The sequence below is a fragment of the Cyprinodon variegatus genome, unplaced genomic scaffold (assembly GCF_000732505.1).
Source record: "Cyprinodon variegatus isolate N-32 unplaced genomic scaffold, C_variegatus-1.0 Scaffold310, whole genome shotgun sequence".
Classification (NCBI taxonomy): domain Eukaryota; kingdom Metazoa; phylum Chordata; class Actinopteri; order Cyprinodontiformes; family Cyprinodontidae; genus Cyprinodon; species Cyprinodon variegatus.
In genome coordinates, this window is record NW_015150763.1 from 633,988 (window position 1) to 649,326 (window position 15,339).

The following is a 15,339-nucleotide window of genomic DNA, read 5'->3' on the forward strand; positions in this document are numbered from 1 at the left end:
ATCCGAGCTGAGGCGATTCCTTTTTGATGCTCAAAAGGCTTTTAGTTCAAACTCACTGTTACTCTGTTTTGATTTATCACATAAAATGCCTATAAAATAATGAACTGACAAAATCTGAGGAAGTTCAAGGGTTTTTTGTTTGTTTCCTAAAGTTTCTGCTTACATTCATGAGCTGCAGAAAAGGGACTCCACAGAGTTGGGGCTGCACCGTGTGGTTGAAAAAAATCATAACAAAAAGTTCAAAAACTTCAGCATTGAAAGGCTACAATTTCAGATTATGATCACAAAAATGTTTAGAGAAAAATGGGATTTATTTCAGAGCAGGTTTTCTTTGTTACGCAGGGCATCAGGGTTTTACTAAGGAACAACTCGGTGAAACAATCTTAGCATTACATACAATGGTGTAAACTCAATCTTTATAAAGTTAAACATCACACCTAGTGTCAGGGGACATGATTTGAGACCGAAATTCTTCAGAAAGACCAAAATGAACACAAACATGGAAAGTTATGAACATTTTTAAACTGACCACATTAAGGGTATTGATCTGAATTCAGCAATTCAAGGAACTACTGCTGATCCCACAAAGTGTGGTTAAAGAAATGAGCTATAGAGTTTACCAGAAAATTTTTTTAGCCTCCAAGGTACACTGTATTTCTTCACTGAAAGAAGAGAAAAACACTGCTCTGGAGGCTTTTCTCAGAGGAAAAGATGTTTTTGTTTTTGCTCTTCTCGCGACTGGTTTCGGCAAGAGTTTGATCTATGAATTGGCTCCTCTTCGTCGTCGCTCTGTTACGTCATATGCTTTGTTGATCTGATTGGTTTATTTGGCCCGTCTATCACCAACATAGGCCAATCAGCTAACCAGTATTTTCAGCCTTCCCAAATTTACTTCAACGGAAGGTTTCCAGATGGATATGCGAAGCAAATCCATCTGGCGGAGTCAGGTTAAGGAATTGTAGGCGGCTCTGGCCCTTCTGCAAGGTCCTCAGCTACAATAATTTAAAAATCCAAAACCAATATAAAATAGAAAAAGTACAAAAGGAGAACATGGTGCCCATGCTGCATGCACAGCACTAAAGCACCAAATGTGATTTATAATTACAATAAAAAATGCGAACATCAGCAAGCATGTTAAGAAACATATTTAAGAAAAGTTTAATAGCGATAAGTAAATAAGGCTTTTTAAATAAAAAACTGAACATTGATAATTCACTATAAACCAACATCTACACCTCCAGTCACCAGTCTATCAAGCTTCTGAAGTTTGCAGATGACACAACCCTAAATGGGCTCATCACTGAGTGGGATGAGTCTGCATGCTGGTGGGAGACTGATACCCCCGTGATGGTCTTAGACTTTAGAAAGAGCATAGTCTCGCCATTCTTACCATCTTGCTACTCTTCAGTTGTCACCATGGACTCCTACCATTTCCTTGGTAGCAACATTGCTCAGTACATCAAGTGAGAACCGAACATCACCTCCCTCATTAAGAAGGCAGAGCAGAGGATGTACTTCCTGCAGCAGCTGAAGAAGTTCAGACAGCCAAGGATAATTATGGAGCACTTCTACTCCCCCATTATTGAGTACTTCCTCTCCTCTTCCATCACGATCTGGAATACTACTGCCACCATCAGGGTCAAGGGCAGGCTATAGCCTATCATTTGCTTTGCATTTTCTTTAGGAATGATACACCTCCATTCAAATGTGATTATATAATATTGCAGCTAACCCTTTCCACCGTGGACACAAAACAGCTGCTTCCCAAATACAACTAGCCTCATTAATAAGGCCTGGGTGATTCACTGACATCTTCCCATTGGGGGAAAACCAGAACAAACAAAAACAAACAAAAGTGTCAGCACTTGTAAATACTACGATATCTATTTTGGCTTGCCTGAGGGCTGTGCTAAACCTACTTATATTTATTCTGCTGACAAATGACTTCTTAGCTAGACACCCCTGTCATATAGTGAAGTTTGCAGATGACACAGCATTAGTGGGAGGCAAATACAAACAATAAGGAGTGCAAATATAAAGAGACCAAAGAAATGGTGGTGTATTAGACTGAATGCGGTGCCGGTAGTGTCATGATCTGGCCTGTTTGCTCTCCCCTAATTAGTAATTCCTCTCACCTGCCCTCTTCCTTCCTAGCCTCAATTATAATTTATCCCTCTCACCTGTTTCCTCTGGTTTATATTCAGTTCAGCCTGAGCATTCAGGGCCAGATCATTGCTTGTCTTTCTGTCAGTCTTTCTGTTCAGTTTTTATTTGGTTCATGTCCTGGATCCTAGCTGCCAGTGGAAAAAGGGTTTTGGTGTTTGTCTCGTCTCCTGATCGTCCACTGTTCCTCCTCTGCGGAGTCCTCTGGGTTTTTGGCTCATTATGGGGGGAGGTTCAGTTTTTATCAAAGTAAGTTTAAAGTCTGCTTCAAGTTCCGGTTCCTACGTCCTGTCTCGGCTACCCTCTTCCACTGAGCCTGCCTGTCTGCACTTGATCCTGTCTGCTCCTGTGTGTGACCAACTGGTCATGCTTCTGGTCCCAGTCTGACTCTGAACCCTCCTGGAAGCCTGTGGATGCATGGAAGTCTGGATCCTGCCACCTGTCTCTGTTCCTGCCTGATCTGGATCCTGCCTGTTCCTGTCTGTTCTGGATCCCTCACCAGGATCAGCTTCCACCATCACCTCTGGGACTGCAGCACTGGGGACACTCGTGGTCTGGACTGTTAAACCAGGTAAGTGACCAACACAGTTAATCTTCTATCAGTTGATCGTAGTCACTTACCTGTGTTTCTCCCCCAGAGTGTCTGAGATTGGGCGGTGCCCCGCCCCCCGCCTGCAGTGTCCGCGAGCCACAGCTCCGCTTTTGTTTTGTTTTTATTTTAATAAATCTTTTGAACTTTCCTACTGACTGTCTCTCCTGAATACTGGGTCCATCTGTCCGCGATTCATGACAGGTAGAGAGGAAAACTTAATTTTAACGAGAATACCGTAAACCCTCACCTGAACCAGACTGTGTGTTAGTGACTTTTTGTCGAGGCCATCTGGGGGTTCAAGGAAACAGAAGCAGATATACAAAAAAAAGTATGGAAGGAATGATCCGCAAATACTTTGTATTTTAGAAAAGGTAACAGTTATGTAGCTCTATAGGTGGTTCTTTATAGGAAAGAAACAGATAAGCAGATGAGCTCTGAGAGCGTTTTTAATATCAAAACAGAAAAAAGAAGTTACCCAGGGTACTCAGCTGATGCCCCTCCTGGGCACAGGCGTAACTTTCTGAAGGACTGATGTGGACATGTCCCCACCAACTTTGGCCTGGTTCGGACAGTCCCAACAAATAATTTCCACTTTATTTCCACAATTTCCACAAATTAGAGATGCCACCGAAAAATCAGTTCTTTAGACATACAGAGCTTTTTCAGCAAAAACGTTTATACAAATAATTATTAAAATACAAGAAGCTTGTGAAAAGTCTGTTCTTCTTTACTTCTTAAAAAAAAAAAAAAAAACTGGGCTTATCAGAGATGAGCCATGACCATGACTCCCACTTACAGGTTAAAATTAATTTTTTTTTTTTGTGCAAACAGAATCAGACTGCAGAGCTTCTACATATCTTCAAACTTTGTTTCTGGCATCATTATATTAGTCAAGAGGTTCATAAATCTTTTTAAACAGAGCACAGACGGAAGCAGGGAGAGCTGCAGATTTAAAGGTGAGACAAATTTACTGGGATATGCAAAATGCAATAAAATATGTCTCCAAGTTCACCACAAAGTTTACAAGAAAAAATTATGCTATGCTATATTTAAAATGCAACATATCCATATTTTGATGGATGGATGGATGGATGGATGGATGGATGGAAATTCTACATTCTAGGGATGCATGATATATTGATTTTGGCATCGGAACTGGCTGTTATTCGTTATTATTTTATATATTAATGTTTTTGGGCCTGATATATGTAATGCACTAAAAGGCATCTCTCTAACTATCTATAAATATAAATATGAGGGTATTATGTTTCTCTTGTGTTCTCAACAATAGGAAAGCCTGCAATAAATATATGTTTGAGCTCATTTTTGGAAAATACAAAAACCTAATGAAAGCTTTCGGTTCGAGTATCTGTAGGTCCATCAGCCACCACCCTTTGAGTGTCCCCACCAACTTTCATCACAAAGTTACACCATTGCTCCTGGGTATACAAAGAATAAGTAAGTAAGAACCAAAAATGTAGGGATGGTTGGTTAAGGTGGTAGCAACCTGGCACAATGGTTACAATGGTACAATGTTAAGAAGTATCCAGATACATTTTACCCTTCATTCAAAAATGAACCTCACCAAGGCAGCAGCAGCAGCAGCTCCGTTTAAACAAAACATCCTGTTCATCTGTGAAGCTTCTGTTTATATTTGACATTTACTGAGTAAAAGAATGTCAGATTTAGAAATAACTTTTCCATGACCCAAAATATAAATGGTGAACGTTACAAAAAGTCAAGCCAGTTTTGGCCTGATCTCTAAATTTTGAGGTTGTGTTGAAATAAGTCGATGTAGATCAGTGTTTCCCAACCTTTTTTGACTTGTGTACCCCTTTGGGCATTTTGTATTACCATAAGTGATCCCCTCAGCCAGAAGTATTGATCACTGCCCACAAGCGGAATGTGCAATAACTGATTATAAAGTGAGCATTTAATTCTTGGGCATTTTATTCTTTTCACCTCAAATAAAAAGCAACACAAATATGTTGCCTGGGAGTTAGTAAGGAATCAAAATAAACATAAAATAAAATCATACTATAAATCTGCCTCTATAGAAGTGGAGCTCCTTTGAGTAACTCCCCTTTGATCACATTTGAACTTAGTGAATTGGAGACAAAATCCTAAACAAAAACTATAGCTAGTCAGACTCCATTTACTTTACTTTGATTTCAACATTCCTGACACCTGAGCTGCTTTGATGAGCTCTGATAGCTCAGTGTGAAAAAACAGCTGTTACCAGGCTATTCTATACATCCAGTCTGTTTCTCTGCTTGGTTTGGGTGTAAGCCAGAGCTGAAGATAAACTCAGTGAATACTTAAACTTACTTAAAAAAATAATAATAATAATTGTTTAATTTTTTTAGTTGGGTCTTCACAAAGCAGAACAGATCCCAGCCAGCCAGTTTAAAAGAAAACTCTTTTATTGAAGGTCAAAGGAAGATCCAAAAAAATCTTGATACGGTTAACTATTTGAATTACTGGTTTTTAGCCTCTACTCTAAATATGAAAAGATTTTTCAGTTTTTAAGTTCATTTTGAAATCATTGCTATTTCAAAGTGGCAAATGTATTCTTTGGCATTTGATTGCAAAGTTGAAGGATATTTGTGTGCCTGTACAATGTTAATCCTAAATCAGAATGTTATTTACTAAGATACCATGAACAATATAGAAAAATGTGTTCTCATCTGCTACTAAAGTACCATTCATGCTATTGTTAGTCGATCTGAATTACATGCCACATCCTGCAAAGGAATGCAATTTTCATTCATATACTGAAGCCTCAATTTTTGAATAATGTCCCCTGACGTGGCAGCATGTGAGAAAACAACTCTCAGTAACCTAAGATGTTTTACAGACGTTATCTGAGTATGTAGTCGAGTTACTGTTCGTGTTGCAACAAACGGAAGCTTAGAACTGTTTTCTGTTCTCATTTCTGTACTTAAATTTCTTTTTGTATGTAATGTTATTACAACTGCTTAAAATGTAAACCATGTCACACACTGATAGTGTTACTGTATGTAAATCCAAAGAGTACTGAGGGAAACAGTGAGCCATGCATCGCTGTTTCACTCAATGCGGTGAGGCAGTTTGTCATGCATCATACAGTGAGTGAGTTTTGAGTGGGCCTCTTTTATTTGTCAAAGTAAAGTCGTTTTACTAAATATTAGGCATGAAATAGAATAGAATGTTCCTTTATTGTACCACAGCTAGCAATTCAAGTCTGTCAGGAGCAACGCAAAAAGGTACGTAAAAACAAACAGGATCGCATGTCACTAAATTTTTCGAAAAAATTAAGATTTAAAAAGCTCAAAAAAAGGAGTCAAAAAATTAGAAATGAGTAGACAGTAGAGGAATTACCAACATTGTACACAAAAAAGTAAACTACCTGAAGGAATGCATAAAACCTCAAACTAGAGGTTCAACCACTAACAATCCATAACCTATATGAGCTACAGTGGAATGGGTAAAAATGTCAGTCACTGTATGAGCAAAACTCATAGAGAGAAAACCCCATCAGCTAAAGATGTTGGCTGAGTACAAATGCAAGCCACTCTTCTGACTCTTCAGGGTGTATTTTTCTTCTGTGAGTTTTTAATATCACATGCAATCCTAATAAAATATATTTTGGTTTGTGGTTGTGAAATGTGAGGGTTATGAATGTGAGGGTTATGAATCCTTTGCTAGGCGCTGGCCAATTTAGAGCTAAATATCTTATATAGTTGGTGTAAAAGTATAAACTATTATTTTCAGGGCTTTAGAAAACATGCTTAAAGCTATTGCTTCTAAGCACTGCAGGTCAACTTTTTAGGATCAAACTCTTTGAAACCTAAAGTTAATTTTTAGAAGCCAGATCAATACATTCCAGAAATAAAACCTTTGTCCCAAACTGTCAGCAGGTCTTTAGATGGACTTGATAAAGGTTAACACACACTGAAGCCACTTTGCTCATTGTACACAAGGAAAATGTGTCAGTTCTCCCCATGACTCCAAGTTGACCCATGTGCGCCTACATTTCCTCCCCCCGGCTCATGTTTCTCTCCAACAGAAATTGGCCAAGGCCCAGCATCGAGATAAGGACGGGTCTATCTTACAAACACACACACCCACACACACTCTGAAGCTTGCACACAGCTCCCGCACACAGTTCATAACTCAAGCCAAAACCATCAGAAATGAATGGTGAGCACATGGAAACACACAAAAGGCACTGGGCTGCGAGGGGGGTGCTGTGTATGATACGGCGAACAAAGAGGAGCTGAATACCCTTGGCTGAAACTATCAAAAACAATGAAGGCCAGCCGTTCAAGGCCACAAAAACCTCATCTAGTCTACAACCAGTCTAAAGCTCATTCATTTCCTGCTCCTTAATCAGACGTACTGCTGTTGGACTCAGATGAAACAACTGTTTAATAAAACATCAAAGCTTTATAGCGCTGTGCTCCATGCTCCATGTGTTTTGATTGACAGAAATATTCCATTGTTAAAGGTTTATATTGCAGCTATAAATCATTGATGCAGGAGAGGGATTAATTAAAACTTCATATCTTAATAAATTGCAATGAGACTGGATGTTTAACTTTAGATTTCCTGCTGTGTCTCTGGGGTTTATCATCATGAGGACTTCCTAAGAGCCAAAGACACTCTTTTCACACTGCTTAGTGTCATTGCTGACTAATGGCAGGACACTAAGGTAATACATGTACACCTCCCTTATTTGCACAGAGATGCCAAATGACTGGTATGATCAAAAAGCTGTGTGCAGGTATTTAAGAAATATGCACACCTCATGCACTCATGGAGACGGCAGCAAATACAGAAATACACCCTGAGATCCAAACCAGCACAGCCCTCTCACACATTCCACAACGGTTTCCTCACACAAGTGGAAAGAAACAAAACCCTGGCCTTTAAAAGAAAACAAATGGTGGTTCTGCCAAGCCCAGGGATAAAGCACTGAGGAAAACTCCCTCCTTCCCTCTCCACCTCTCTGCTCCAGTACAGTCCCGCCTCCAGTCTGCAACTATATCAGCAGCCAGCCTCCCACTGTCAAACTCCACAGAGCGGAATAGTCCACAGCTGCCTAACTGTCCTCTCTTCTCGTGTTGTCTCTTGACCAGCAGATAGTCAGCCATCATGTATTACCAGCAGAGCTTCACCGGCCCATCAATGGTCACCAGACAGACCCGCAGCTACACATCAAGCGCTGCCCCCCACAAGGCCCACAGCGTGTCAGGGCTCAGCTTCAGGAGCGGCCCTCGCATCTCCTCCTCCAGCGCCAGGATTGTCTCCTCTGGGTATGGCGGTGGTATGGGAGGGGGCTTTGATCTGTCTAATGCCCTGGACCAGAGCACCATTCACCTGAATGAGAAGGCCACTATGCAAAACCTCAACGACCGTCTGGCCAACTACTTGGACAAGGTGCGCTCTCTGGAGGCAGCCAATGCCAAGCTGGAGCAGCAGATCAGAGAGTACTACGAGAAGAAGGGCCCAGCAGCAGAGAGAGACTACAGCAACTACTGGGCTATCATCAACGACCTGAAAGACAAGGTATGGAGTGTGGTGGCCTCTGCAAGTCAAATATTTGCAGGGCAGTTAATGATTATAAGGGCAAGCTTTAAAAGGATGAAGAACCTGATGTGCAGCAGAAATTGTTTTTTTTTTTTTTATCTTCTGGGTCTTTATTGAGCATACATTATGTTAGACTAGAGGAAATATGCTTTACTCAACAGTTTGAGTTGTAGGTCAGATTAAAAACCAATCTACAGCATAGTGTGAAACTTTAAATGATCTTTGCAACCAATCCTAAATCTTCTGTGCTTCTCTCCTTTAAGATCAACGGTGCCACCATTCAAAATGCCAACATCCTGCTCCAGATTGATAACTCTAAACTGGCAGCAGATGACTTCAAAACCAAGTAATAAAAAGCTTTTAGATTAGGTCAAACAACCATAACTGTAAAAGTCGTGTCATTCTAATGATCATCATTTCTTTTACCTAACTAGATTTGAACATGAGTTGATGATGCGCCAGTCTGTCGAAGCTGACATTGCCAACCTCCGCCGCCTGCTGGACCAGACCACCCTGACCAAGGCTGACCTGGAGATGCAGATTGAAGGCTTGCAGGATGAGCTGGCCTACCTGAAGAAGAACCATGCAGAGGTGACTGACATCGAGAGGCTCTCCAATGCTTCAACATACCGATGCCATGCTGACAACTCTAATCACCGTATTCAACCTTTTTAGGAACTGGCTGCAATGCGCTCTCAGCTCACTGGCACAGTCAACGTGGAGGTGGATGCTGCACCTCAGCAAGATCTGAACAAAGTGCTAGAGGAGATCCGTGCCCAGTATGAAGCCATCACTGACAAACATCGTCGGGACCAGGAGGCATGGTTTAATGAGAAGGTAGGGGAGACTTTCCTATAGACAAGCAAGTTTCACCCTACAATTTGTAGGTTTTAAACTTGTGTTTAAACCTAATCGTTGTAATGACAGAGACGTAAAAATGTCTTTATGTTTCTCATATAGTCAGCGGCACTGACCAAAGAGGTGGCCATGAGCACAGAAACCATCCAGACATCTAAGACAGAGATCAACGACCTCAGACGCACACTCCAAGGTCTGGAGATCGAGCTGCAGTCCCAGCTCAGCATGGTAAGCATAAAACAGCAGCCCTTAAAACCTCAAAACAAGGTGTTTACACTTCTTTGTTTCTTTACATCAGCACATGTTGTCAGATTCACACCTGGTGAGGAAAAATGAGTGGGAACAAAGGATAAAAGGAGAGGATAAGAGATAGTAGGCATTACTGGAGGAAAGCAGTAGGGAAGACAGGAGGTCCTTCTCAGGAAAGCAGTTCACAGAGACATTTTAACATTCTAAAGGTCATAAATGAGTTTGAGGAAAGCCGAAGAAGCTTTAATCTAGGTTATCTGCTTCCAGATGTTGTAAGTCACTGGGCCCTCCCAGAGACAACCTCACTGGTGCAAACACATAAATACCCACAGAATCTCATTGAAAGCAAGCTGCTCTTTATCCTCTCATAAAGACAGGGGAGCTGCAGAGCAAACAGCCCTGCCTTTGAGTTAGGCCTTTTGCATCCAGGGTGTGGCTGCTGCACTGAAAAAGCTCAATAAGAATCCCTCACAAAAAGACTCCAGGCTCTCAATATTTTATTGCAAGCAGAAACAACAGCAAAATCATTTTAATTTCTCCTGTTCTTTGACAGAAAGGGGCGCTGGAAAATACGTTAGCAGAGACAGAAGCCCGCTACAGCTCCATGCTAGCTGGTCACCAGAACACCATCAACATGCTGGAAGCAGAGCTCTCCAACGTGCGATCAAGCATTGAGCAGCAGGCCCAGGAATACAAGATGCTGCTGGACATCAAGAGCAGGCTGGAGCAGGAGATCGCCACCTACAGGAGCCTGCTGGATACAGAGGAGTCCAGGTAAACCCAGGTAAGAAGACTTGTTTGACACTTTACAACTAAAATTCCACTGGTAAACATTCAAAGTCTCCTCACTCACTGTTATTTTCAATTTCTCTTTTTTTGTGTCAGAATTACAGATCCACTAGTACAGGTAAGAGACATAGATTTGCATAAAAACATTGCAAACATTTTCATGGTAGCCTTGATAAATGGAATGATTGTTCTCTCTTTCTTTGTAACAGGAGGCCCAATGACCACAATCACCACCATAACTGTGCGCTCTTTAAGCTAGAAAAACAGCCTGGCAGAACAAGCCTGTATCAGACCCACACTCACATAGACTATCTGTTTTTTAAATGCTGTTACATGAGAGGAGAGAAACTTTAATGAAAAATCTTGAAAACAAAAATAATTACGGTAAGATGGGTTGATGTAATCTGTGTGTGTGTTTGTTTGAAACTGGTTTGACAAATAAAATCTGCTGGTTGAGATAAGATTTTGCCTGTTTTCTTTGACTCCACCTTCACATCTATTTTACATTACATAGCTTTGTGTTTATGTGGTTTCCATGGCAGCGATGGTGCTTTTTTTTTTTTTTTTAGGAAATGTGTTACGTAATCAGGCTGCTGTCAGGAAAACGGTGAACAATAGCTAAGAGCTACAGTCTGGAAAGGATTAGCGGATCCAGAGGAAAGGCCACTCAGCTGCTTCGAGCTCTAACAAAAAAGGTTACATGGTTTTGCAAATATATTAAAACCACTTGAACAGTTTCCCATCACATTAGCACCACAAACTTTATTGCCTTTCCTTGTTTTCCTCGATCACACAGTATGTGCACCCCTAAGAAAGGTGAATTATACATTACTTGGGATTTATCACACGTCTTGAACAGCAAAGTTAAATTTTATCAGCCACTTTCAGTACTGATAACTGCTTGTCCTGTAAAATTGATACATTCCTTATCCAGATCCTGCCTGACACTTGAAAACAACTCATTATGATCTGACCTGAGGACTAAATGAGAAACAGAGTCATTGACATCTGTTGTTTGACATCAATAAGTATGAAAAAGAAAACTAAGCTATTTGTAAGGTTTGAGAATCAACCAGCATGATGCATTTTGGAACAGTGGTCAACTTTAATCCAATGGTAGAATAATGACTCTTTCAAAAACTCACAAAAGAACCCAGAACATTTAAAGCTCTGCTGGTCTTACTGGACTTTTGTCAACGTCCATGATTCATCATTAAGAAAAAGACATGGCAATAATGGCCCTTTATGGGAGAGGTTCTAATGCAAAAATCACTTCTGATCAAATCGAATTAAGCATATTTCCTGCTGTCTATTTATGCTCAGATAACAGTTCAGAATCTAAAGTTTAGGGATCTGTTTATCATTCAGGAGATCCAAAGCACCTAGATCCTGTAGGGTACACGAAAAAACGTTATGCTTAAAACCCTCATTTTCCGGCTGAACTGAGACAATTCTAGAATAGAATTCAACCTTATTGTCATCACATTGTCATAAGTACAAAGTAATGAAATTCACTCTCTGCATTCAACCTATCCCTTTGAGGAGCAGTGGGCTGCGATTGTGCGGCGCCCGTTAAGCAGTGTGGGGTTAAGGGTCTTGCTCAGGGACCCAGGGTGGCAGTACGCTGGAGTGGGACTTGAACTCAGAACCTCTGGAATGCAAAAGTGTAATGCCCAAACCACTAGTTCATCACTCCCCACACACAGAGTGAGAAAAACTTTCTCAACAATAAAGCAAAAACTAATTACTACTTATCATATGCATGTGGGGTTGTTTTTCTTTTGTTTGTTTTTTTATATGGGCCAATCTGAGATCACTTCCTTTCCCCCTTATAAATACAGCCATTATTTGAAAAACTACTTTTTATTTAGTTCTGAATAGTTTTGATAGATAATGTGAAACATTTAGGGTTACAATAAAAAAAGAAGAAAAAAAGGAAAGGAAGGTTTGGTGGGAATATATATTTTTTTCACATTGTAAAAACTATCAAAATGAATTTAAAGTTGTGGTTATAATGTAAAAAAAAAACTGTGAAAAAAGAAAAGATGTGTAAATACTTCTGAAAGTATGTGAATGGCTAAAATGAAATAGAAAATGGCCAAACTGTTTGTGTCTTTTTTTTTTTTTTTTAGGAAGACACACCCAAATGGTTGACTAATCTTTGCCCTGGAAGCTGCTCTGTACAGTTACACCAAGTCTGTGTAACTCCTGTAACCTAGAAACAAGAACACACACATGGCCTAAGACAGACAGATGAAGTAAGAAACAATGCAAACAGTGACTAACTAAACAAAGACAGTCATTGTGGAAACAGGTGTTATCAGTATAGGACTCTGATCTCCTCTATGACAGAGATTAATGCCAAAAACACCAGAGAGGCCTTCTTTGGGTGGGAGGTGATAGGAGGCCTTTGCTTTGTGCAAGCGTTGCCTAAAATCACAGAGAAATCCTTTAAGGGGTTCAAATTCTCAACTGATGAAGTAATTCGGCTGGCCATAACAGAAGATCTCATTACAGCTTTTAACCCTCTCAGAGGAGCTAGAGTCTTTGGAGCTGTCGTGCTGCAGATCATAACCTCTTTCACACTTTATGCAAAGTACTGAAGTTATCTCTCTAATTTTATAGGTAAATCCACAGCAGAGGTCATAAAGAGATGGAGCCCTTTTAGCTGAAACAGTGTTCAACGAACCAAATGCCTTGTTTAAGAGATACTTCATCACTCTCTTGAAAGGGGCCTCTTTGTGTTAACTCATTGCTAAACCAAGATCCTTTTATCTTCAGATTATATTCGAATAATAAAAGGGACAGTGTCCCCTCCTAAGCTGTAACTGTGAGATTGTACCTTTTATTTGCTCTAACAGCACAAACTTGTAAAAAAAAAAAAAAATTTAATAAAGCAAAGTCTTATCTATGCATATACGTATTCTATCGATCAACTCTACTATGTAACATGGCTTGGCAGCATAGTTTGTTGAGTGAGGTAGATGAGTGAACTACGAACAAGTGGGGCCACCAGGAGATGTATGATGCTGAACACGCACAAAGAGGCAAAGAGGGAATCTGTTCAGGGCCTGTCTTTATGGATGTCTGTGGCTGATAGGGGTTATGCAATGATAGGTTTGGGTTGGTCTTTTATAAATAATTAGTTCCAAAGGCAAATTAGCAGTCATAATTAAAATGATTAATTTTTGCGAAAGGAATTAACTGCTTAACAGTTCTCAGTCTCTGTCACATTGTTATATGAATACCTGCCTGATTAGGAGCTGAACAGCGGAACAATAGATGAAGATGTGAATTGGTTCACTGGTGTCCTCCAACATTAAGCTCTGACCACATAAAAAGATTAAACATAAGTTCTCTTTCAAAAATGTAAGAATTTGATAAAATAGTCATTCAACCGTCAGTCTGTCTGTCAGTCAGTCAGTCAGTCAAGAAAGAAAGAAAGACAGAAAGAAAGAAGTCTGGTTCTTGGAACCAAGAACCAAACCTCCCACAGTGGGTAAATATCCTTATCACTGACTACCCAACGGATCTGGAAGAAAGCAAAAGAGCAGTGCTTTAAAGTTCCTACTTTTAAATAAGGAACATTTTTTTAGGACTTTCGGCTACATTGGAGGGCCTTACAGCATGAGTAAATGGTTAATTATTAAATGGATCATTCATTCCTCCAGCATTTTAATGTTTTTTTTTGTCCTTTTGAAGTCAACCTATTGGAGTACTGTTTATATAGAACTATTTGAACCTGTTGACTTTTTTTCTTGTTCTGTTCCTGTTTGATGTTTAAAGTATGAATTGAAAATCTATTCAAAAATGGAGCAGTATTATAGACATTCTGTGTTTTCCCAAATCATGCCTGAGCTCATGTGCTTTACTGATCAGTTATATTGGTTTGCACTGGGAACACAGAGTTTTTTTTCTGGTGTATTAAGCAGGAAATGTCCTCGACTTAAAACTTTAAAGCAACACCCATGTTAAAACTCATAAATATAAAAAGATTGACGTTGACATTGAACGAACAAACCACGACCCATCACCGGGTCGGGTTTGGTCGCTCCTTCCCCCACTGACTCCCTGACCCCGTCCACCCGGGTTCCCTGACCAGCCCCAGAGCTGACGGCTCGGTTAGGGTGCCCGATGTGTTTCGACTACATGCTGCACTGTAGTCCATCAAAATCCCGGACGATTTAGAAATTCCCGCCGGACATTTTTTTAGCTATGAAAAGTAGGACATGGAAAAATAGGACATCTAGTCAGCCTACCAAATCAACAATCTTGATGTTTCAGTGAGTGAGTGCTTGTTGCTATGATGAGTCTTTGCTCTGCAGCTTCGCTTGCTGTAATCCAACCAATCAGCACACAGCATATCTAAATATTCATTGAGCAAACCATAAAAGGAAGAAAACCTGTAGTTTCATTCTAGGCCTTTTAATCCGGCTTGCATTAGGACTCATAGAACAGCAAATATGCCATTTTCAACCCAAACAATGTTACACACCCTATTCAGAGACCTTAAGGATCAGCACCAAATACCCTATATAACAATTCTATGAACCCTTTAAAGGACTTTGATGAATCCTTGTTTGAAGAGGAGATGTATTGTGTGAGGATCTGATCTCCACATACAGTACATCTTCATGGCAACCTTTGGGAGTGGTTTGGAACTTGCATGGAAAATACAAATACAGGACATAAGGAAAGTCTTTCTTTTGACATGATATTGATTTTAACATGACATATTTCCTGATGTTGTCTGTAAAACTAAATCTAACTTCCTTTTCTATATTTGTTTAAACAAACATTGCTTGTTGTTTTTATTCTTCTGCTCCTGATCTCACCTGTTGCTGTTTTTATGTAACAAGTATCTGACTCCACCTTTTAGATCCAATGATTATGGAAACTTCTTAGATTTGATTAGGTTTCTTGTTGCTTTTGATATGATTCAAATAAATAAGGAAATAGAAAACTTTCTTGGGATACTTTTTTTTTAGGTGTATTCAAATATGCTGCAACCGATTCAGACATTAGACTGATTTAATTCAGTTGTCATCTTTCTTGCTTTTAAGGTGCTGGTAAAGATGTGAGGTGTTTCAGTCCATCAAATAATACAGTTAGGACTT

The 15,339-nt window shown here is 40.0% G+C and overlaps 1 protein-coding gene across 1 annotated transcript; it reads left to right on the forward strand.

The window, feature by feature from the left end:
- The first annotated feature begins 7,797 nt into the window (after positions 1-7,797).
- On the forward strand, positions 7,798-10,683 carry LOC107090776 (keratin, type I cytoskeletal 19-like). The gene is made up of 8 exons (XM_015384344.1): positions 7,798-8,305; positions 8,590-8,672; positions 8,761-8,917; positions 9,002-9,163; positions 9,287-9,412; positions 9,987-10,217; positions 10,319-10,340; positions 10,432-10,683. Exons 1-6 carry the CDS (start codon positions 7,892-7,894, stop codon positions 10,209-10,211), a joined length of 1,167 nt encoding a protein of 388 aa, XP_015239830.1. The 5' UTR covers positions 7,798-7,891; the 3' UTR covers positions 10,212-10,217; positions 10,319-10,340; positions 10,432-10,683.
- Positions 10,684-15,339: the final 4,656 nt, after the last annotated feature.

Coding starts and splice junctions, on each gene's coding strand:
- LOC107090776 (XM_015384344.1), top strand. CDS start 7,892: ATGTATTACCAGCAGAGCTTCACCGGCCCATCAATGGTCACCAGACAG. Junction 8,306..8,589: donor TCAACGACCTGAAAGACAAG/GTATGGAGTGTG, acceptor CTCTCCTTTAAG/ATCAACGGTGCCACCATTCA. Junction 8,918..9,001: donor TGAAGAAGAACCATGCAGAG/GTGACTGACATC, acceptor CAACCTTTTTAG/GAACTGGCTGCAATGCGCTC.